Raw genomic sequence first — 24649 nt, 5'->3', positions numbered from 1 at the left:
GAAACCTCATGTTGGTTGGGTCGATCCATGTGTGGACCCACATCGATCATGTCGGTGAAGGGCTCTTTTTCAAGCAAGCTGCACTTCAAAGACTCAGATTGAGCTGCAAATTTTTGTGAGTGGTCATGAAGGGTAGGTATGTGTGCCTGAGGAGTTTCAGATTTTTCTGACAATTTTAGGTGTTTGTTTATTTTTTTAATTAAAAAATGTCAGAAAACGAGTAAAACTCATAATAAATGCTAAATTCAATGTAAAATCATCAGTAACTAGTGGGACTGAGTAAATGTTGTGACATTCATGTGGAAAATTCAAATTTAAATTTTTCATGAGGTTTGGTGTAGTTTGATGTGAATTTACACAAGTGAGGGCATTTTCGGCATTGGGAAAATTGGGAGCACGTGCTGGTCTCATTTGGCGTCACCACATTACCCTACAACAGAAGTTTCACTTCGAAAAAGGTTTGACAACCTCTTAGTGCAATGAGGTCAACCTAGGTTTGACCAAACACTCAAAATTTCATATAAAATTGAAAATTTGTTAAAATCTTTCCAAACCTTGTGTATTGGCCAATGTGTGGCTAACACTTTCCATGGAAAATAACAAACTAGAAAAAAATATGTTTCCCTACCAAAGCACTCACAAAAGTGAGGTGCGTAGTGAAAGATTATGCCCGTCTACCTCGAACGGGCAGTTCTTGACCATTTTTTGAGGTAGCTAACTTGAAATGGACTGAAATTTGGCACAAGGGTGCATCAACATGTGGGTAATGACGCTAGCATGCTATCTTGGCAGTTTGGTTTGAAAATTTTCAAAAATTCATCCCCTAAACTCAAGAAGAGGCATCACTTGTGAAGCATGTACATCTTAGGGTATTAGGAAAATTGGGAGCACGTGTTGGTCTGATTTGGCATCACCACATTACCCTAGAACAGAAGTTTCACTTTGAAAAAAGTTTGACAACCTCTTAGTACAATGAGGTCAACCTAGGTTTGACCAAACACTCAAATTCCAGCTCTAATCATGGTATGAAATTCTTAGAAATTTGAAAGAATTTACATACTCGATTCATTTTTTTTTTCTTTCTTACTTTCTTCGTATGGAGACTCCATGTTAAAGGTGGGAAAGGTTTGTAAACAAATATCCTTCACTATGTGTGATCACTAATTCGTATTTCAAATATTTTATAGTTTTTAATACCCATACTGAAAATTCTGTGCCTACCCATCCGTCATGCGTGGGACCCATGTCAAAGTAATGAGAAAGTGGACTGACTACATGCAGGAATCCACGTTTTCACACGCACGCGTCAGACAGAGGAACCAAAACGGCGGCACCTCGTATATCCATCGGCCCCATCGTCTCTCCCACCGCAACTTCTATTCCCCAATCTACGGCGAAAAACCACTGCTTGCACCTCCACCAGCGCACCACCGAGCCTCCTTCCACCGAAGATCCCGAAGATGAAGCGTGTTCGCGGAGACGAGCCGGAGGCGAGTGCGGTCGTCAACGTCGACAGAGGCGAGCGATGCTCGGTAGTAGTCGACGCCGCGGAGCGGGATCTTCTTCGGAACTAGAGCCGCTCTTCGCCGCCGTGGCCGTGGAGGGCTCCGCCCAACCGGCCGTGGTCGCCGTCGCCGATGAGGCCAAGGGAGACGTCCTCGCTCCGCGGCACAGCGGATGACCGGGGCTTCGATCAGAATGACCCGTTCTCACAGCCACTCCAAGCGATGCGCGAGCTATATGGCCCCGAGAGAGTGCGACGAGTTCGAAGAGGAGGCCTCAGACAAGCTGCGAGGTACTCTACTATTAGATCGATCCCTGTTTTCTTGATCTTCTTGTTCACCATAGGGTTTGCTCATAGGGTAGATTGATTTGCCACATGCGCTACTTCTTGTACAAATTGATGATTAAGGGTTCTTACTCATCTGATTTATGGTTTGTAGTTACTAGATTTGTAATATTTGATGCACATCTTGATTCAACTGTACCAAAGTATCAACCAAATGATTTATGGTACCATGAATATTCATGCATGTTTCAAATTAGTAGATGACACTTATCTTAATTAGGTCATGATTCCTTTTGTGTGATAAATCATACCTGCTTAGTGTAATGCTCACTGCATTTCAAACTTAAATTCATCCGAATATGAATCATACCAGAGTGATTATGATTACAAGAATTATATTATAGGTACTATTAATTGATCTGATCCATGGATTTTATAATCACCATTTGTCTTAAACTGGTGCTTATTTATACGATGAAACCATACTGTGTACATCATTTTTATTTAGGGAACAAATGAATTATTAGATGCATGTAATTTATGACCACCAGTTTTCTTGAATTCCTGCTTATTGACGTCATGAATCCATATTGTTTTATGAATCAGTACATCTTCAGGGAACAAATGATTGATCCCTGATCCATGAAATTTATAATCACAATTTTCTCTTAAATTGGTGCTTAGTTATATTACTGAAATAATGATTGGACTACCCATGAACAATTTGTGACAACAGTTTAAATTGGTGCTTATTTATATTAGTGAAGTAAAATTTCAGAAAATGAGTAAAAGTCATAAAGAAAATTTGAATCACAATTTTTGGTGATTTTTACGTCTGGTATGTTTTGATTTTGAAGAACTCTCCTGCTCTGAACATTTAGTTTACTAGCACTTTGAAGTACTAGGATGTACACAACATAAAATTGAAACCTCCCAGGACAATTGTTGACATATCATGGCAAAATATTTACTTATATATAGTAGAAACCAGTGCTGGGATGCGAGACAGGCATACATATAAACAACTAGCGAATAGCGACTACAGTTTCAAAAGAAGCGACTACTAGCCAAAAGCACCTCACGCAGAGGAGACCAAACCAAAAGATCGGGGGTCATGCAACGAGAAGAGATGATCATTCCACCATCGGCGGGACTCACGTCGACCACGATCTTGCGGTAGAGCTCGTAGGAGACCCAAGCATCAATGGCTGCATACTCGATGTTCATATTTGGAAGTGGGAAGTCCCCCACGATGCATGCGATGGTGGTGGAACTTCTTCTTCATATCACCGTACCATGAATCAATGAGTCTTTGTGCCATGGTAGCCATGCCAGCCCTCGCATGACCAGTGTACTTGAAGTACTCGTCCTGGAGATCGACGTAGTACTCACAAGGAATCTCCATGTGCCATGTCCTCCACAGAACTCTCTTTCGAGAAGGAATTACGTTTGCGAGTGTTGACATCCGTGGTGACAAGAGAGTTCTGTGGAGGACATGGCACATGGATATTCCTTGTGAGTACTACGTCGATCTCCAGGACGAGTACTTCAAGTACACTGGTCATGCGAGGGTCGGCATGGCTACCATGGCACAAAGACTCATTGATTCATGGTACTGATATGAAGAAGAAGTTCCACCACCATCGGCATCGTGGGGACTTCCACTTCCAAATATGAACATCGAGTATGCGACCATTGATGCTTGGGTCTCCTACGAGCTCTACCGCAAGATCGTGGTCGGCGTGAGTCCCGCCGATGGTGGAATGATCATCTCTTCTCGTTGCATGACCCCCGATCTTTTGGTTTGGTCTCCCTGGCGTGAGGTGCTTTTGGCTAGTAGTCGATTCTTTTGAAACCGTAGCTACTATTCGCTAGTTGTTTATATGTATACCGGTCTCGCATCCCAAAGACCGGTTTCTACTATATATAAGTAAATATTTTGCCATGATATGTCAACAATTGTCCTGGGAGGTTTCAATTTTATGTTGTGTACATCCTAGTACTTCAAAGTGCTAGTAAACTAAATGTTCAGAGCAGGAGAGTTCTTCAAAATCAAAACATACCAGACGTAAAAATCACCAAAAATTGTGATTCAAATTTTCTTTATGACTTTTACTCATTTTCTGAAATTTTACTTCACTAATATAAATAAGCACCAATTTAAACTGTTGTCACAAATTGTTCATGGGTAGTCCAATCATTATTTGATAATATAACTAAGCACCAATTTAAGAGAAAATTGTGATTATAAATTTCATGGATCAGGATCAATCATTTGTTCCCCGAAGATGTACCGATTCATAAAACAATATGGATTCATGACGTCAATAAGCGTGAATTCAAGAAAACTGTGGTCATAAATTACATGCATCTAATAATTCATTTGTTCCCTAAATAAAAATGATGTACATGATGGTTTCATCGTATAAATAAGCACCAGCTTTAAGACAAATGGTGATTATAAAATCCATGGATCAGATCAATTAATAGTACCTATAATATAATTCTTGTAATCATAATCACTCTGGTATGATTCATATTCGGATGAATTTAAGTTTGAAATGCAGTGAGCATTACACTAAGCAGGTATGATTTATCACACAAAAGGAATCATGACCTAATTAAGATAAGTGTCATCTACTAATTTGAAACATGCATGAATATTCATGGTACCATAAATCATTTGGTTGATACTTTGGTACAGTTGAATCAAGATGTGCATCAAATATTACAAATCTAGTAACTACAAACCATAAATCAGATGAGTAAGAACCCTTAATCATCAATTTGTACAAGAAGTAGCAGCATGTGGCAAATCAATCTACCCTATGAGCAAACCCTATGGTGAACAAGAAGATCAAGAAAAACAGGATCGATCGGAATAGTAGAGTACCTCGTCAGCTTGTCTGAGGCCTCCTCTTCGAACTCGTCGCACTCTCTCGGGGCCATATAGCTTTGATCGCTTGGAGTGGCGGTAGAACGGGTCATTCGGATCGAAGCCCGGTCATTCGCTTGTGCCGCGGAGCGAGGACGTCTCCCTTGGCCTCATCGGCGACGGCGACCACGGCCGGTTGGGCGGAGCCCTCCACGGCCACGCGCGGCGAAGAGCGCTCTAGTTCGGAAGATCCCGCCTCCGCGGCGTCGACTACACGGAGCATCGCCTCTCTGTCGGCGTTGACGACGCATTCGCCTCGGCTCGTCTCTCGCGAACACGCTTCATCTTCGGGATCTTCGATGGAAGTGGAGGTCGGTGCGCTCGTGGAGGTGCAAGGTGGTTTTTCGCGAGATTGGGGAATAGAAGTTGCGGGTGGGAGAGACGATGGGGCCGATGGATATACGATGAGGTGCCGCCGCTTTGGTTCCTCCGTGCGACGCGTGCGTGTGAAACGTGGATTCCCGCATGTAGTCCCACTTTCTCATTACTTTGACATGGGTCCCACGCATGACGGATGGGTAGGCACGAATTTTCGTATGGGTATTAAAAACTATAAAATATTTGAAATCACGAATTAGTGATCACACATAGTGAAGGATATTTGTTTACAAACCTTTCCCACCTTTAACATGGAGTCTCCATACGAAGAAAGTAAGAAAGAAAAAAAAAAATGAATCGAGTATGTAAATTCTTTCAAATTTCTAAGAATTTCATACCATGATTAGAGCTGGAATTTGAGTGTTTGGTCAATCCTAGGTTGACCTCATTGTACTAAGAGGTTGTCAAACTTTTTCAAAGTGAAAACTTGTTCTAGGGTAATGTGGTGATGCCAAATCAGACCAACACGTGCTCCCAATTTTCCTAATACCCTAAGATGTACATGCTTCACAAGTGATGCCTCTTCTTGAGTTTAGGGGATGAATTTTTGAAAATTTTCAAACCAAACTGCCAAGATAGCATGCTAGCGTCATTACCCACATGTTGATGCACCCTTGTGCCAAATTTCAGTCCATTTCAAGTTAGCTACCTCAAAAAATGGTCAAGAACTGCCCGTTCGAGGTAGACGGGCATAATCTTTCACTACGCACCTCACTTTTGTGAGTGCTTTGGTAGGGAAACATATTTTTTTCTAGTTTGTTATTTTCCATGGAAAGTGTTAGCCACACATTGGCCAATACACAAGGTTTGGAAAGATTTCAACAAATTTTCAATTTTATATGAAATTTTGAGTGTTTGGTCAAACCTAGGTTGACCTCATTGCACTAAGAGGTTGTCAAACCTTTTTCGAAGTGAAACTTCTGTTGTAGGGTAATGTGGTGACGCCAAATGAGACCAGCACGTGCTCCTAATTTTCCCAATGCCGAAAATGCCCTCACTTGTGTAAATTCACATCAAACTACACCAAACCTCATGAAAAATTTAAATTTGAATTTTCCACATGAACGTCACAACATTTACTCAGTCCCACTAGTTACTGATGATTTTACATTGAATTTAGCATTTATTATGAGTTTTACTCGTTTCCTGTCATTTTTTAATTAAAAAAATAAACAAACACCTAAAATTGTCAGAAAAATCTGAAACTCCTCAGGCACACATACCTACCCTTCATGACCACTCACAAAAATTTGCAGCTCAATCTGAGTCTTTGAAGTGCAGCTTGCTTGAAAAAGAGCCCTTCACCAACATGATCGATGTGGGTCCACACATGGATCGACCCAACCAACATGAGGTTTCACAAGTGTTTTGAGACAAAATCTCACATGTGTGAATAATAACATGTATATGTGGGATGTGTTCTTGTTGGAATCTAAGATTAGTGTAATAGTACTCTAGTAGAGTCTAGAATGCTCTAGGGGAATTGGAGATTAGTAGTAGTCTCCTAGGAAAGTCTAGAATATTCCAGTAGTGTGCTAGAATCTAAGTTGGTTTATTAGCAAAGTCTAGAGTATTCTAGAGAGTGTTAGTATAGTAGTAGTGTCTAGACTATTCTAGTGTATGAGTTAACATGTAAGCCTAAGTTGAGCTATATATATGAGAGGGTGTGGAGGTCCAAGTGACCAACCCATCCACAATTTCCCCAAAAGCCTACATGGTATCAGAGCTAGAGGCAGTGATGGTGTGTGCTACGGGCTGCCTGTGGTGACTCGGTGGAGTGAGGTGGAGTTCCGCAAAATCCAGGGGAAAATACAACAGACGGGCAGAGGAGTGGAGTGCTGCCCAGGTAGAAGTGTTGATGTGAGCTGCTGCAGAGGTGCGGAGCCAACCGTGCGGCGTTACAGTGGTGGTGAATCTTGCAAAGTTCGGTGTGGTGGTGAAGGGAGCAATTTGGGTGAGGTGCCGCTTGTGGCTTCTGATGAAGAGGAGAAGCAAAGATCTTGATTTACTGCGTGTGCGAGTAGAGGACAGAGGAGAGACCTAAGGCTGCGTGTGCGGCCGGAAGAAAAGATCGAGAGGGTCGAGAGATCTGCAAGAGTAGGTCAAATATAGCAGAGAAGAGAAGAAGCACATAAGCTGGTTTGTTGGTGATTTTCAGCAATATTGATCAATGGGGGAGAATCAAACAATTGAGAAGCTACTTGAGAAAATGACTCAATTGCTCAAGGAGATTGAGAAGTTGAGACAATCAAGGAAGAGTGCAGAAATTCCAAAACAAAGTGGAAAAACAAATGTCCTAGGAAATTGTGTGAATCTTGCACAAACAGAAAAAGCAATCTCAAGTCAGGCTCCTGCATTAAATGGAACTTGTTCAAATTGGATTCTAGATTCGGGAGCATCAGCACATGTCACGGGTAAGTGGAGTGAGTTTGCATCATATACTCCACATCCACCCATGCATAAAGAGACAATCCAAACAGTAGATGGAACTTATCAACTTTGTGAAAGGGGTCGGCACGGTGAAATGCACTCCGTCCATTACATTGTCTTCGGTATTATATGCTCCATCGTTTCCGGTGAGTTTGGTGTCTATGAGCTCTTTGGTTGATGATATTGATTGTCGAATAATTGCCGATCGATATAATTGTATAATTGAAGAGAGGAAGACTGGAAGGAGGCTTGGGATAGGTGTGAGACATAAGGGATTGTGGTACTTGGATAGAAGGGAAACCGATGAAGCGTTGTGCACTGCTCTCACAGTTGTTACCAATGATGATGAGGCAAGGTTGATACTCCAACATTGTCGATTGAGCCATATGTCCTTTGATACTATGAGTAAGATATTCCCTGAAGAAATGAAGAAGGTGGACAAAGAAAAACTTGTGTGTGATGCATGTGAGTTTGGAAAACACACCAGGACATCATATGTGAGTCGTGAATTTGCGGAGCACGTTGCCCTTTGTCTTGATTCACTACGATGTATGGACTTCCCAGGTGGTCTCTGTTAGCGGGATGAAGTATTTTGTCACCTTCATTGATTGCTACTCCCGAATGACTTGGATATATCTTCGAAACATAAAAGTGAGGTGCTTACATGCTTCAAGGACTTCTATGCATATGTCCAAAATCGCTTCAACGCTAGTATTCAAATTATCGGGACGAGATAATGGGACGGAGTATGTGAACAATGAATTTGGCAATTTTCTTTCCCAAAAAGGAATACTTCATCAAACTTCATGTCTGATACTTCTCCACAGAATGGAGTAGTGAAAGGAAGAATCGTCATCTCTGGAGGTGGCTCGATCACTTATGTTTACCATGAATGTGCCCAAATTCTTGTGGAGTGAAGCGGTTATGATCGCTACTTATCTCATCAATAGGATGCCCTCAAGAGTGCTTGGGATGAAGACTCCATATGAAATGATCTATGGCCAAAATGAGTTCATCGTTCCGCCAAAGGTGTTTGGGTGTACTTGCTTTGTTAGAGACCATAGACCTTCGATGGGAAAATTGGATCCTCGTCTTTGTGAAGTGCATCTTCATTGGATACCCATCTGGACAAAAGGGCTACAAGTGTTGGAGCCCTAGTGAGCGGAGAACATTTGTTAGCATGGATATGACATTTAGAGAGTCCGAGCCGTTCTATGGAGAGAAGACGGACCTCGGCTCGTTGTTTGACTTTGACTCTCCTAGCACAATCGAAGCTAGTCGAGAGGAGAGAGTGAACTTTTGAGGACAAAGGAACATGAACCATCGAGTTGTTGTTGGTTCAATTCCATCTCCTACGAGTGAAGAGATGGACAAAGCCAAATGAGGAAGAAAATCTAAGGGTGTCTACAAGGAGACAAGCTACAAGTGAAGAGAGATAGAGAAAGCCAAACGAGGAAGAGAACTTGAAAGTGTATACACGGAGAAAATTGCGGCATGAGCGGCGGCAACAACGAGTTCCCACGACAAGTGACACACAGTGCGGGGGAGCAACATGTGCAACAACGAGGCTCCCACGACAAGTGACACACAGTGCGGGGGAGCAACATGCTCCAACGGTGTTGAAACCGATGAATTGTCCGATGACGCAGTCCATCTATTACAAGGGATTCAATGGACTTGCCCATTGCCTTAAGAAAAGGAACCCGAGTGCAGCCTAGAAAACCTCCAAATTGGTACCGGGAGGAGCATGACATTGCTAATTATGTATCATATGCATCTCTATCTACGAACTACAGGACCTTCATCGCATCATTGCAATCTGTGGTGATCCCAAGAGATTGGAAAGAAGCAAAACAAGACCCAAAGTGGTACGAGGCCATGTTGGAGGAAATGAAAGCTATTGAGAAGAACAATACATGGGATCTTGTTACTCTTCCGGTGGAAAACGTCCGATTACTTGCAAATGGGTGTATTCCGTGCGGCAATCCCCGAAGGGAAAATAGAACGATACAAGGCAAGGTTGGTGGCAAGGGGTTACGAGTCAAACATATGGGATTGACTATGACGAGACCTTTGCGCTTTGTTGCAAAGATGAGTACTATAAGAACTCTTATTTCTTGTCTTTGCTAACTTTGGTTGGCCCTTGCATCAATTTGGATGTCAAGAATGCTTTCTTGCATGGAGATCTCAGGAAGAAGTTTATATGGACATTCCACTTGGCTTTAGTAACTCCAACACCCGGGGGAAGGTGTGCAGATTGAAGAAGTCTTTGTATGGTCTCAAGCGGTCACCAAGGGCATGGTTTGATAGGTTAGGAGAGCCATGCGCAATATGGGTTACAAGCAATGTAATAGGGATCATACCGTGTTCTATAGGCATTCGGGCGTCGTATTACCATCCTTGCGGTTTATGTGGATGACATTGTTATCACCGGAGACGATAATGATGAAATAAGCGAGGTGAAGATGAGATTGAGCAGAGAATTTGAGGTTAAGGATCTAGGACAACTCAAGTATTTCTTGGGTATTGAGATTGCGAGATCTCCTAAAGGAATAGTTATCTCTCAACGGAAATATGTGTCGGATCTACTCAATGAGGCGGTATGCTTGGGTGTCGGCTGCTTCAACTCCTATTGAGCAAAATCACCGACTATGTGCTCGATCAGAGATCCGGTTAATAGAGAGCGCTACCAACGGCTTGTTGGTCGACTTATCTATTTATGCCATACGAGACCTGATATATCTTATGCCGTGAGTGTGGTGAGCCGCTACATGCATGACCCAAGAAGTGGACATCTAGAGGCAGCTTATAGAATTTTACGCTATCTGAAAGGAAGTCCTGGAAAAGGTCTATGGTTCAAGGCCAATGGGCACTTGAGTGTGGAGGGATATTGTGACGCTGATTGGGCAAGTTGCCTTGATGACAGAAGGTCAACATCAGGCTTTTGTGTCTTCGTACGAGGAAACTTGGTATCTTGGAGGAGCAAGAAGGAGCATGTGGTCTCAAGATCAAGCTATGACGAGTATAGAGCAATGGCGGTGTGTTTGTGTGAGATGTTATGGATGAAAGGCCTCCTATCAGAATTGAAGCTACTGCGGAGAGGGCCATTGAATCTTTGGTGCGACAACAAGTCAGCAATAAACATTGCTAACAATCCCGTTCAGCATGACCGAACAAAGCATGTGGAAATAGATCGATTCTTCATTAAAGAACGGCTTGACGAAGGAACCTTGAAGTTAAGCCATGTAACCTCTAGAGAACAAATAGCAGATTGTCTAACCAAAGGATTAGGTAGTAAGGAATGTTTGTTGGCATGTAACAAGATGGGAATGATAGATATCCATCGCCCATCTTGAGGGGGAGTGTTGGAATCTAAGATTAGTGTAATAGTACTCTAGTAGAGTTTAGAATGCTCTAGGGGAATTGGAGATTAGTAGTAGTCTCCTAGAAAAGTCTAGAATATTCCAGTAATGTGCTAGAATCTAAGTTAGTTTATTAGCAAAGTCTAGAGTATTTTAGGGAGTGTTAGTATAGTAGTAGTGTCTAGACTATTCTAGTGTATGAGTTAACATGTAAGCCTAAGTTGAGCTATATATATGAGAGGGTGTGGAGGTCCAAGTGACCAACCCATCCACAATTTCCTCAAAAGCCTACAGTTCTCACATATACCTCACATGCAAAAGGTTTTACAACTTCCGGGGTCGACGATTCGACCGTTATGCCGAAAATGCCCTCACTTGTGTAAATTCACATCAAACTACACCAAACCTCATGAAAAATTTAAATTTGAATTTTCCACATGAATGTCACAACATTTACTCAGTCCCACTAGTTACTGATGATTTTACATTGAATTTAGCATTTATTATGAGTTTTACTCGTTTTCTGTCATTTTTTAATTAAAATATACATGTACAGTTCCATTTTCAGAGTAATATTTTCATGCGGATGAACCAGAGCCAGCGCATGCGGAGCGCCAGACCGTTGTGCTCCATGTCCCGGACTCCGAGGCCACCGAGGGAGATGGGCCGATGTAACACCCCGGCCACCCCCTGGCCGGGTCTGTTACCCCTGGCAGCTCTCTAGGCTCTCTAGACTAGCACCACAGACCAACACATGACTTTCCTGCTCACTTTGTCCTCACTCGTGCACACCCGGGAAAGACTTCCCGGTCGGTCACCCATCCTCAAATTGCTCTAGGCCAAGCATGCTTAACCTCGGAGTTCTTTGGAGATGAGCTTCCGGAAAAGAAGTTGCAACTTGCTGGTATGAGTATTCTATTAATCCTATTAAGCCCTGGGCTAGGATGTCACAGCCGGCAGACGCGACATCTTCTCGAGCAGCTTGAACACCTTCTTAGGCGGTGCGAGCGCCACCAGCTGGTGAACGGGGATCGCACTCAAGATCGGACTTGATGAACGCGAGGCGCCCGACCTTGTTCATGAGCCCGGCTTTCCATGTGGGCAGCCTCCCGGCCATTTTGTCGATGATGGGCTAGAGCTGGGCAGATGTGGGGCGGCGAAAAAGTACTACCATATCTATAAATAGTCGCAAAAGGTACTTTTAAGAAGCCAACACAATGCCAAACAGAACCTTAACCAAGCTAATAATGGTTTATTTAGTTCTGATATTTGGTGGTGGTTCAAGAAGTAGAATTATGCATAGATTGCCGAAATAGGAATAAAGACTAATATTCTGAAGCCAATGAAAATAAGTAGGACCTCCAAAAATGGCAGGTTTTGTAAGTACTTCCGATTTTATGATAAATTTCTCTTTATTAACTCTACTTTCTACATAGGAAAAAAAAAAGTTATACAACAACTCAGTACAGAGTTAGCAAGATCATACTCCCTCCGTTCACTGATGTAAGATGTTTTAGCTTTTTGCAGATTCATCTATTTTGGTATGTATCTAGTCTACTTTTAGTGTGTAGATTCACTCACTATGGTGTGTATCTAGTTCATTTTGAAATGTCTAGAATGTCTTATATTTGTGAACAGAGGGTAGAAGTCATCTAACCATATATACATCAATACTTAGTAGGTGGGAGAGCTGTACCTTATGTACAATTGCAGTGTGTATTCACCTTTTGGAAGTTTGACATAACTAGGATAGACATCGCCAGAAGAGTAAACAGACTATTTTCAAACAAAAAGGAAACATTCTAAGTCAGTAACAGAGCATCAGATATGCATGTTGAAGTAATAATGGGTCAACATTCTAAGTCAGTAACAGAGCATCAGATATGCAGGTTGAAATAATAATGGGTCCAGGATTAGGGATAGCCCTGAACTGAAAGGAATAAGCCACAGGAACCGTGCTGAAAATACCACAATTGCTTATTCGGTATTTGGATGGTACAAAATATTTCATAATGCAAAAACATCGTACCAAATTACCAAATGCAAAGTAGGTGTAATACTTCATTATTAAATGTGCATATGGTAGTTCTATCCTCAGGCCAGATTTAATCACATTGACGCTTTCAAACATAAGCTTTTCTTACATGCCTCTAGTTGGATTTGCTAAGGCTCTAAGCTAGATTTGAACATCTATCATGTAAATTTTGTTTTATACAACTCACTGTTTGGTGAGAACTTTATTCTATTTCGGTAAATTCAAAAGGTAGTACTGAACTCTAACACCATAATGTATCATAATTTCTAATTAAAAACCAAACTACTACGTCTTTTGTTGTGAAGTGTATAAGTGGATTGTACTAGCTCTTTCCATCAGTTCGGACTTTTGGTTGCATTGGCTAGCGCATCAAGCTTGACATGGTATCAGAGCCCAAGGTTCGAGTTCGAGTCCTGGTTTTCGCAATTTATCCTAAAATCATAGTTGCCACCTCTTTGTCCGTGTATTGGCCTCTTTATTCATATGTGTGTTTGCTCTTCTTCTATTCACATATTGACTTTCTCTTCTCCCGTCACACGTGAGAGAGGGTGCTGTAAAGTATATAAGAGGATTGTACTAGCTCTTTCCATCAGTTCGGACTTTTGATTGCGTTGGCTAGTGCATGAGACTTGACATCTTTACCTTGCGAACGGGAGACCAAACCAATTACTACTGCTTATTGCACAGATGCATGTGGACCAATATGGCTGTGTCCATACTGCTTTTCAAAAATGACAACCGGATGAGAGGGGGCCATGCAGCAGAGGGCACATGGAGCTTCAAACACATCCAAAGGTTATGGTTTTGTTGAAAAAATCGGTTGGGTGTTGTATAGCATTTGTGGTCATCTATTTGGTCTGACAACAAAATGGTATGTTTAGGTAGAAGAATGACATAACACATACACAAAGTGTACTTTCATACTGAGCTAGCGCAAGAAGAATACAAAGAAGCAAAAAAAAAAAGCTATTCTAAGTGTATAATGGCATACTATAGTCTAGGGTTTGTGTCTCCAGTACATATGTGCCACTTGGGCCTCAATGCAGTACAACTAATGTTACACCAAGTGCATTGTTTAAATCACCACCAGAAATAACAGTTACTGAAATCACATCTAAACTACCCTGCCATTGAAGAGACACAGGAATTAAATAAATAACTGTGTATAATGAAATGAAGTGTACCTTATTTGAATCTGAAATTCTGTAGAACTGAGACTCAAACTTATTATCGTATATTCTGTTGTTAAGTAGGGGCAGATGGGGCTTTATTTCAGCACCGTCCTCTAGTTTGAATTTGTAACTGTATAGGTCCAGAGGGAGAATTGTGAAAACCATATCAAGGACTAACTAGAACAAAATTACCCAGAGTGCCAGAACCAAGCATAACTCACGTTAAAGTCAGTGCAATAATTTGCTTGCCAGAGGGTAATCTATCACGGCTAGTGGGAAGCGGACAAAAGTTGGACTCCACTGGTCGATAAGGTATCCTGATCTGCAGGACACAAAAGTCAATATCTGGTAATAAGAGTAAATAGTGACAGCCTTCAATAGATTCTTAACCAACCTTGTTCAGATTGGCAACAGGAACAAGCCTTTCTGATGCTAATAATGATCTAGCAACAATACACATGGGTGACTCGCTACCATCAAGGGCAATTACTTTCTGATTGACAGAAATTCCATGAAACACAATCTGCAGAGTTCCAAATGAATAATGTCACTAATATAAACCAGATGCTATGCTAGTCTATTTACACATCTCAGACTTTTATCTACGAAGCCAAAGAATAAAGCTGATCAGAAAATAAGGGAATTTGATAAAGGAACCTCGAAATCAACACATGTAGGTTCATGGCTAGCATTTCCACTAGACCAGAACTGGGCTATAGACAGCTCCATAGTTAAGCCACCTTCAACAGAAAAACTGAAATTCTTGATAGATGGTGAAGAGAAAGTAACAACAGCCTCCCACTTAATAGGTCGCTTCAGTGGACACATCTGTAATATACTCACATTTGATACTAGAAATCACAGCTTCAAATCATAGGAATGAAGATAGAATCTCGATGTAGTGTATACCTGAACAGTATCCAAAAAGAACCTTCTAGGAGTATCTAATGCTGATGTGCGCATGGTAACTTCCACCCACGAAGCTCCAATAGGCACATTTATGAACCTCCTTTCGATATGACCTGCAAAAAAGAAGATGGAAACAAACCAACTTCTCTTTATTTTGTATTACAACAGAATAAAATTAATTACATATATGGCAGTGTATCCATGGAAGTTGAAAACAATGCCTGTTCAAGAGTTTTAGCAATTGAACTTGATGGTATTGGCTGATAAATAGGAAGTGAAACCAGGTGGTTGGATTGTCCATCCAGAACCCACCCATGTGAGCTAATCTCACTTCATTGGTTCACCATAGTAGTGCTAATAGGTTGAAATAAACAAGGTGTACTGGCCAATTCATCACCAAAGAGAAAGGAGCTTGATCATATGTAAGTTTTTTAAAATGAATCTGTGCAGACAGACAACAGTTTTAATGTGTTGGTGGGGACAAAGGTGCTGTCTGAGACCAGGATTAAATACAGAAAGAAGCTGCTATCTAGTGGAAGTCAGATCTGCACATCGGCATCATGCATCTAGTTCCTCCAAGCGTGCACTTTCCGCATTTCCCAAAGCTCTCCAAATATTGATGTATATACAGGCATGTTAACATATGAATATATGTAAAGAATGCGGGCAACCAGGGGTCATGATAATAAAAACAACAAATCCCTTTGTCTCAAGCAAGAAGGGCTCATGGTAAGCAAGAATAAAATTAATACCTGACTTAAAGTAAAGTTTGGAAAGTAACAATACTGGGGGCTCTCCGGATAGAGCAATTGGCTTTATTACAGTAATTGGCACCCGGAAAATGGGCCCACGCCATGGTGCCCTGCAATCCATGCCATAAACTTCATAGTAGTGAAGGCCACTACTAATATTATCCGGATTGACAACAATGCTGCAAAAAGGCAAAGCAAATCAAATGTAATTGAACAAATTATTTACTACTACTATTGCGCAAGTCTAACTGAAAAGGCATTAAGTCCATCTGCCATTATGTGCTATGATATTAAACATACAATTATTTGTGCTTCAAGAGCCTTTTTAAGTTATACTGCCTCGCTAGTTTTTACCTTTTAGTGATGTCAGGTTGCTACATGCATAAATATAAAAGAGAATCTGGCATCAGTAATCATGTTTGGATGACACAAATATGCATAATAATTACCTATAGGGAGATGAGCTACAGTGCTATACAGCGCAGTTCAGTTTACCGGGCATGTCCTTATAAACCCAAAGTCTCAAAAATTATAGGAAGACAACTACAGTTTCATATTCAAAATTATTACTGTTCTAAATGAAGGAATTGATCATCTAGTTGAACAGAATAAAGGTACCAACTTGAAACTGCGCCCATTGTTTGTCAACATTATATATTCGGGAATTTTGACAACGGAGCTATCAGTGGAATGCAGCTGCAGGCACTCCTCAAATGGAACCAATTGCTCCAAATTGCTGGCATCCTCATGAAATTTTGGGTTAAGTTGAACAGTCCACTGTAAAGAAAAGCAATAAAACATGAAGTTCATTGTAATGATTGAAACAACAGAAAACATCCAGTATAGACAATATTTCTGCACTCCACCACAGACAGAGACTGGTGAAGCCTTTACTTAATCTTTTTCTCAAACACACACCTAGGCGTGCATCATTATATATTAGAGAAAACCGCTGAGAAGGCGGGAGCATACAGGGTTGTAGCAAGGCTACCAGAATTTGAGAGAAAACAAAAAAGAGAACTATACAGGTGACTTAATCTTATTGATAATAAATGAGTCATGCATTCCTACTAGGCTACTCAAGAAATAAAATGACCATCTTACAGTGGTCAAATCCACTACTACAAAATCAACTCTCTTTGTGGAGAAAGGGAAAATATAAGCATATCGGATAATCCAAACGAATTACCAGGAACTGACCTCACTCGTTTGTTGACATGCATTACTCCCACGTAGATATATCCCTCTTAAGTTTGGAGCTGCAAATTAGACATTGTGTTATGTAATCAAATATAATACTATATGAACTCAACATCAAGTAGTGTTCCTCAGGATTGAAAACTGCTATTCTAGGCCAAGACAGCATTCCGGAATCAATAAAAAATATCAAATCATACATACAGTTTTTGGGTACAGCAGAAGCTATATGTGACTAATCCCTCTTTCCGCTACATTTGTTCATGGCCTTGGTAAACTAAGTTCAGAGTGTTCATCCATTGAGCAATCAAGGCGTCCCCCCCCCCCTCCGCCTTGGAAAATCGACCGCTGTAGGCGCTTGCCCCCCCCCCCCCCCCCCCCCCCGACACCTTGATGCCTTTAAAACCATCACAATAGTGTTTCCTCCATCTATAGCATTATAATAAGGCACAAGTTCAGAAGAGATACTTATGATCTGAGACGTCCTAAATCTTTGATTCAATTTCTTAACTATCCACCAGTTGTGAACAAATGTTATACCCTCATAATCGAACTTGCTGATTAAATATTCTCTATTTTCCCTTTGTATACATGAGGGGGAAATCGTGCCTACAGAATTTGTTGTCCTGCGTGATATTTATTTCACCAAAAAGGTAGTCCATGTCTTTTGCTCTCAACACGAGAATGTTATCTGAATATTTCTAATGATATGTTGTTATCTTATAAGAAGAAGCATGCAATTATGTTCATTTCATTTACTCCCTCCGTCCCAAAAAGGATGTCGCAGATTTGCCAAAAATAGATGTATCTAGACACGATTTACTGTATAGATACATCCAAATTTAGAAAAATCTACGACATCCTTTTCAGGATGGAGTGAGTAATATATACTAGCCTTCGCAAAAAGTACACATAGTTGCAAGTTTGTCTCTTATAATTTTCTTCCACATCAACAATATTCAAGGTAAGAAAGCATGTAAAACTTGAGAAAGTGTTATTTTACATTTCAAAAATTTGTGTTATCTTTTCATGTTCCGTTTATGTTAGTTCAGTGTGGCTAGCCTCTACTTAAATTCTCCGGGAAAGCTTTTCAGAAGAAAACAGAATGAGCAAATAAAATACTTCAAAAGAGGTTCAGTAATCAGTGGTTGTAGTGTGACATGCGGCAAGTGTCATTCTTCGTTCTCATTAACTTTTGTAAGATTCGATGCTTCATTGGTCTGTCGCACGGTGGGCTATGGACAAGTATAGCAAAACAGAGATTGTAGCACCAACTCAGCAACAGCCACAATGAAAAATGCAAGAGCAAAAGAACATAGCAGGAGGTGTCAAGATGTTGATAGTAGCATCAACAAGAGCAACACACACATATGCAACCCAAGTAAGAATTCCTTCAATGAAAAAGAAGAACCTTGCCACTAGTTGACTAAATGAAAAAAAATCAGCAGAAGATTTATTACATGAAACATTAATGGAAAAATATGATACTTACTTGACTTCCCAACTTGATTGATTGAGATTTTGTAAGAAACAAGTGGCAACTTCTTAGCTTGCCGCGCATATTCAAAAGCCCTGAAAAAACAGCAACAGTATGATGTTAACTCAAAATCAACAGCATTGGTTAAGAAAGATGTTTCGCTAAAGCATAGCAGAGAGAAGATAATTTGTGTCAACCTATCAACTTGCAAAAGCCCATGTCCTGTAGTCAGTTTCTCCTCGGGCACATCACTTATAGATGCAGCTGTGTTCTCGATTGCCTTCCTCACAGTATAAGGGCTTAATGGAATGGCTTCAGCCTAAAATATATATACTTCATTAAAATAACAGAATACATGGTTTCCTACGTTACTAAATACCAAAAACAGTTGGTCGCATTGCATTAACCGAGAAGTTGTTGGCCAGACAAACCTTCATAGCACTAACAAGAAGAGCAACCCCACCGCAGGCAGAAGGAGATGACATGGAAGTACCATTCATGAGCATGCGAGACTGAAGTGTCCATGTCGGTACAGGGGCCACTGCTCCACCAGGAGCACTAATGGAGACACCAAGATCCCCATCAGCTGTCGGACCTCGACTGGACCTTAAAAATCAAAGAAATCATATTAGCAACAAAATATACTGTTTGAGAATTAGAGGACAATGAGCGCATCTGGCCTAGCATCGCCCAATTGTTCGTCGTATGTTTGAGGCCTGATGATGCGGTAGTTTGAGAACTATATTGTCAAATGCAATAACAGAGTTATCAACTGATCACATACCATGTATATTCCATCCCCTCTGATGGAGCTTGTACGACACAGTGAGCTCCAGCAGCCATAGATGGTGAGACATAAGCACCAACGCCAATAATGCTTGAACTAGTCCCACCAGGAGCACCAACAGTGTTTAAAGCGGGGCCGTTGTTTCCAGCACTGCTAATAAATATAATACGATGCTTGTCCACAACCTGTGAAATAAAATAGAGCTCCAGATAAGTTCCAACAAAATATTCTAAAAGGGAAAACTAGAATGCCCAAGAATGTATGTATAAGAAATAACAGTAAAAAGCAGGAGCTCGCCTCATTAACAAGATCAATGAATCTTCCATAGTCGGGGAGAATAGTGGGCTCACCATAGCTCATGTTAATCAGATCACATTTGTGCTGGATATACAAGAATTCAAGGAAACATGTCAGTAAACAAACTTGAGATGTCAGATAGAACAAAAAAATTAAAAAACTGTTTCTCAAGCATTAAGCACTTGACTGAGAGGCATTTATGAAGGAGTAGTAAATACACCAGAGGCAAATACTCTGTTATGTACTCTGACAAATGATGCACAAAAAGGAGGGAGTATTATAACCTCTACTGCAGCTATCAAGGCCCTAACCAGGCCTGTCCCAGTCTCCATTGATCCTAAGCGGGTATCTCCAATTCTACAAGAGATCAACTGTGCTCCAGGCGCAACTCCATTAAGCAAAGGTTCCTGTTTAAGAACATCTCAATAAATTAGTGCTTGTATAATTTTGGTCTAAATGAAAAGTGAAAGGTTAGGAAATATACTTCAGGATGAAAAGCAGCTGCAATGCCTGCAACATGGGTAGCATGCGGAGAGCAATCAGTTACTATGCTGACAAGGTTCCCATCATCATACACATTTGCCACAAAAGAGCAAGCATCTAATTTGCTAAAAATCCCAAACTTCCGCTCAATCCTGCAGATAAACTTTTTTATTGAACAGGAACACAATATATGGACAGTAACCTCGTAGGTAATATGGATAAATTGCATAAGATATGGAAAAGCATAGCGCTTCCAAGAACAAGTGAAAAAAACATGTATAGTATATTATGTTTACAGATTTGGTAATGAAGCATCTCATATTTAATCACTAGCTTCTGGATGACTAGATCTACAAGCCATGCAAACAGTTGTATAGAATCTAAAGCGGCTAGCTTCTCCAATCACAAGGAGCAGTGCTGCAGTAATGTCATACAACTAGGTAGCTGCCGCCATGAAGATGGCAGAATGGCACGTACTAGGTGGTTGGCGGATTGGAGAGTAGAGCATAGGTTAGACAGGACAAAGAAGGGAGACGACAATTATGTCATGACTTATTGCTTACTTACCCGTCCCAAAATATAATGTTTGTTAGGACAAGCCTCAGACCAACAATTACTCATGTGACATAAATTTGATGTCATTAGATTCATATTCTATGATTTTGTATCAACATAATCCAAATCATAGTCTCAATCTCCATCTCTAGCCTTATCTCTTCCTGGTTTAATTACTCCCCTTCCTATTTAAGTAACATTATTCTATACTTATTTGAATATTGCCTAATCATATATTTGTGCACGTAACAGAAACAAGGCTAATTCTCTGATTAAAGCCTTTGAAATAATTAGCACTTTTAGTACCTGAAATATAGATGTGAACACGGCACATTCAAACAGGAAAAAACAAAATAAAATATATTTCCAGGACTAGAAAGGAGCAATGAACTTTGTGTGCAAGGGATGACATCATCTACTTTACAATATCAACACCACACGATCAACCATACCTGTAGTTCGTCAACGGAACGAAATCTGCTAATTTCCCGCAATCTTTGTTACCCTCAAGCCCCTGAGTATCAACTGCAACCCTCCACACATCACCATCATGCCATACAACAACGTCAATCACAGGTCCCTTGTCATCATAACCCTACAGAAATAGGAAAAAGATGTGTACAGTAGCTGAAATCGGCTATAACTTCCAGGGTAATATGTTCAGTTTCTTACATCTGCTTGTTTCCTCAGGCAATCAAGTCTATCTTGCAGGTCTTCTTTAGCCTTTTTCAGTTTGGCGTCATCAGGCTTACTGTGTTTCTGAAATCATTTTCAGTGGAGGTGAGCCACTATTTAAGAATGTGTTTAAACAATCTCATAAAAGCAGAATCGAAGGCCAGCAGTATCCATATTAGCTGGAATATTAAGTCAATATTAGAAATATATAGGCAAGTTCACTTGATAAATGGCTTTATGTACCTCCTAGCTGAACCACTTCATTTATCTGACATGTCACAAATTCACAATGCTTGACAATAGCACAGTGCAAAGTGTAATCTGTACCGAGTACATATAATAAACAGAAAAAATGACATGCGAAGGAGAACCAAAATTGTAACGAGAATGAATCTAAACGCACTAAAAAAGGGTCACCCAACCTTTTCAAATTCATTCAGCTGGCTCAGAGCCCCAGATATTGCTTCTTGGTTTTCTTCATCCCATTTCTTTTTTCTTTCCTTCTGAAGTCAGAGTGAGTATATTATTCATAAATAACAAGTGAGATATAAAACCTTAAGAATGCAGGCATTTACAATCGAATTTACCTTCAGTCGAGAGATTAGTGTGTCCGTGAAGAGTTCATATACTAATTTGTAGCCAACACGCCACTCTTGAGAAGGGTTCTTCCATGAGGAGTTTACAATCAGACGAGTTCCTGGGTGTAAATAGAGTTTAGCAGATCAGGGAATCAGGCAGGAAGTCGCCTTCCAGAATAAGGATACTCTTCTATGCAAGGAACATTACAGGCAGTAGCTAATGAAAAGACCATGCACAATTTACTCAATAGTAGAAGTCAATGCACAATTGGTTTATGGTACAATCACAACCAGTATGTAGATGCTAAACCTAAAGTGGAACAGAATTAACAAAGAAATATTACAAATGCCTTTCATCATTACAAGGAAAACACGAGTTCAGATTCACATAAACAAATGTTGACCTTATAATTCTATCCCACTAGTAGACGAGTAATATAAACAACAAAACCCTTCAAACCATGACTAACCTGAAGCACCAACTATAGCACCATCAGCATCAGCTTTCACCACTTTGGACGTGTCAACATCGCCACTACCCGTGCTACATTTAAAAACATAGCCGTTGGTAAATACATCATTCAAGAGAAGTTTGCATCTGTAAAAATTAATAGAGCAGCTTGCAGTTTATGGAAGCGTCTGAGTACCAATCAATAACATCAAGGATCTTGGGTTTTCCGTCAGAAGTCGTCTGCAAGCCAGCCGCAGCTGGATCAACTCCAGAATCTATCACACACACATATAAGTCACATCAGCATAAAAATCCCATGAAATAAGATTGCATGACAGAGTCAGATCCATCACAGATGATCCAAAACTTAAGCTATAACCATGTAACCTGCATGAGATCCTCCCCAAACGAGACGCCTTCCAAGCAGTATCTACTCGCGTTGTCAGCTTGTAATAACCTCTTACTCACGATCTCTCAGAGCATGTTACATACATGACTACTTGCAGAAGCACGTCGTTTTTATCTAAAGAAATTGGCTGTGTTTTCTGTAGAGACTATGACTTGTTCCTTAACATGGCAACATCTAGGGAGATGTTAACTCACAATGTGAAAACAGAGAAAATGCTGCCGCAATAGTATAACCCATGCAAGAAGCAAGTGAAGTCAACCCCCGCATAAGCTGAAAATAAGATTTATGTGAAGAACAAAATCACGCCACGCCACATGTAGGTGGATCAGCCCTTTCCTCAATCTCCCACATCGCACGAGCATTACATACAAGGGCTTAATAAAACTTGTGAGTGTCAAATTTACAAATATGGTCTGCACGGCTGGCAGTGGTTGTTGGAGTGAGCCTCGTGAACTCCACTCTCGACTGGACGGCATGGCCTATCAGAACTCAGACGCCTGTCAGATCAAAGTACCGCATACGGATCCGATTGAACTGCCAACGAGACTGCCTACGCGAAATCAAACCTAAAGCCGAGGTCAACTGCAGTCAGCCCTCAGGGCAGCGGCACGTATCTATCGACTACGCGGAGAGTCGGGGAAGGGGGGGATTGGGGGGAGGCACTGACCGAAGATTGCGATGAGCGCGCCGCGGCCGTCGTAGTCGGGGTGCGCGGCGAGGAAGCGGTCGACGCCGGTCTCCTTCTTCGGCATGAGCGACTCGAGGAAGGCGGGCTGGGTGAGGCGGAACCCGCTGGCGGCGGCGGCGGTCGTGTCGTCGGCGGGCGTTGTGGGCGCGGAGTTCGAAGACGGCATCGCGGTGGCCGCGACGCCTGGGCTAGGGCTCGGGCCTCGAGCCGCGGCGGTGGGGCTGGAGGTGGAGCTGGAGGAGGCGGAGGCGGAGACTCTGAGGAGGGGCCGCGGGTGGGCGACGGGTTTATGTAGGGCCGCCGCGGCTGCCGTTCCGCTGCTCGCGAGCCACATTAGGTGCCTTCTCCGTTACGCTCTCTCCACAGATTTCCGTTGTTTATTTTCAAAAAATGGATTCCACCGAGAGTGTGCTCAGCTCAGTTTAGTTCAGTTGTGGAATCTGCGTGGAAAGCTTTGGCGAGTGATGACGACGCAACAGTCGAGTGGATTGGGAATTGCAGAGCAGAGATTGCAGCAATGGAGACTGCCCAACGCTGGCACGACGCCGTGAACGCGCGCGGTGGTTGGCTAGGGGCAGGCAAGCCAGCGTGGGAAGATAATTTGGCTGTATTTTAGGACCACGTACATGGAAAATCCACAGGGAGATATTTGTAGCCTTTTAGAGCTACTATATCCACAATGTTGGACTCATGTAGGCGCTTAGACAGTTAAAAATAAATATTTACCATTAATTATGTGGATAAGAGTCGAAAACTCAAAACTGATCTCGAGTGTATATGCACCGTACAAAACATATTTTAAAAAGTTAAAAAAAAATTAGGAAAAGAAATCGCATCTAGAGGGACATGCTTTATGTGCGCACCTCGTAAAGTTTCACATAAAATCGATATTTTTTGTGCCCTCTTTAAAAAAAAGACAGACATTGTTTTCCTTTTTTTACACATAGCACAAAACATGTCGATTTGTGATGAAACAACTTTGTGAGCATGTAGCATATCAAGATATACATAAGAATTTTTTATTTGATATTTTTAAATATGTTCAAAATTTATTTTAAATAAAGGATGTATATGCACACGAGTGCAGAAGCACCATGTCCAATAAGAAGAGTCTCTAACAGCAAAGCAAGGCACATCGGCACTACAACTGATCCACGAAATCAACAATAGGACTACCCATCGGCCGGGATTTTAACCCTGGCGTCGGCATTTAAGCGTCGCATTGTGGCTGCTCTAAGAGCGGAAGAAAAACGAGCCTTAAGGGAAAGGTCTTTTCCTTGGTGGTATTGG

The 24649-nt window shown here is 41.3% G+C and overlaps 1 protein-coding gene across 1 annotated transcript in view; it reads right to left on the bottom strand.

Annotated features, from left to right (window-relative positions):
- LOC127306766 (tripeptidyl-peptidase 2) overlaps nt 1-23726 on the bottom strand; it is a 31749-nt gene extending 8023 nt beyond the window's left edge. The window contains exons 1-23 of the mRNA XM_051337468.2: nt 23339-23726; nt 22459-22537; nt 22282-22355; nt 21821-21930; nt 21656-21736; nt 21231-21317; nt 21011-21153; nt 20005-20155; nt 19805-19927; nt 19521-19604; nt 19221-19408; nt 18868-19042; nt 18634-18755; nt 18452-18531; nt 16963-17021; nt 16385-16539; nt 15763-15941; nt 15011-15123; nt 14759-14929; nt 14496-14624; nt 14323-14423; nt 14114-14231; nt 12591-12670 (exon numbers count right to left, since the gene is read on the bottom strand). Coding sequence (XP_051193428.1) covers nt 12591-12670; nt 14114-14231; nt 14323-14423; nt 14496-14624; nt 14759-14929; nt 15011-15123; nt 15763-15941; nt 16385-16539; nt 16963-17021; nt 18452-18531; nt 18634-18755; nt 18868-19042; nt 19221-19408; nt 19521-19604; nt 19805-19927; nt 20005-20155; nt 21011-21153; nt 21231-21317; nt 21656-21736; nt 21821-21930; nt 22282-22355; nt 22459-22537; nt 23339-23693 — 2957 coding nt within the window. The 5' untranslated portion in view covers nt 23694-23726. The remainder of the gene's footprint in view (nt 1-12590; nt 12671-14113; nt 14232-14322; nt 14424-14495; nt 14625-14758; nt 14930-15010; nt 15124-15762; nt 15942-16384; nt 16540-16962; nt 17022-18451; nt 18532-18633; nt 18756-18867; nt 19043-19220; nt 19409-19520; nt 19605-19804; nt 19928-20004; nt 20156-21010; nt 21154-21230; nt 21318-21655; nt 21737-21820; nt 21931-22281; nt 22356-22458; nt 22538-23338) is intronic.
- Between the last annotated feature and the right edge of the window lie 923 nt (nt 23727-24649).

Source organism: Lolium perenne, chromosome 6 (genome assembly GCF_019359855.2).
Source record: "Lolium perenne isolate Kyuss_39 chromosome 6, Kyuss_2.0, whole genome shotgun sequence".
Taxonomy (NCBI): Eukaryota; Viridiplantae; Streptophyta; class Magnoliopsida; order Poales; family Poaceae; genus Lolium; species Lolium perenne.
This window is presented reverse-complemented; position numbering and strand designations above follow the sequence as displayed.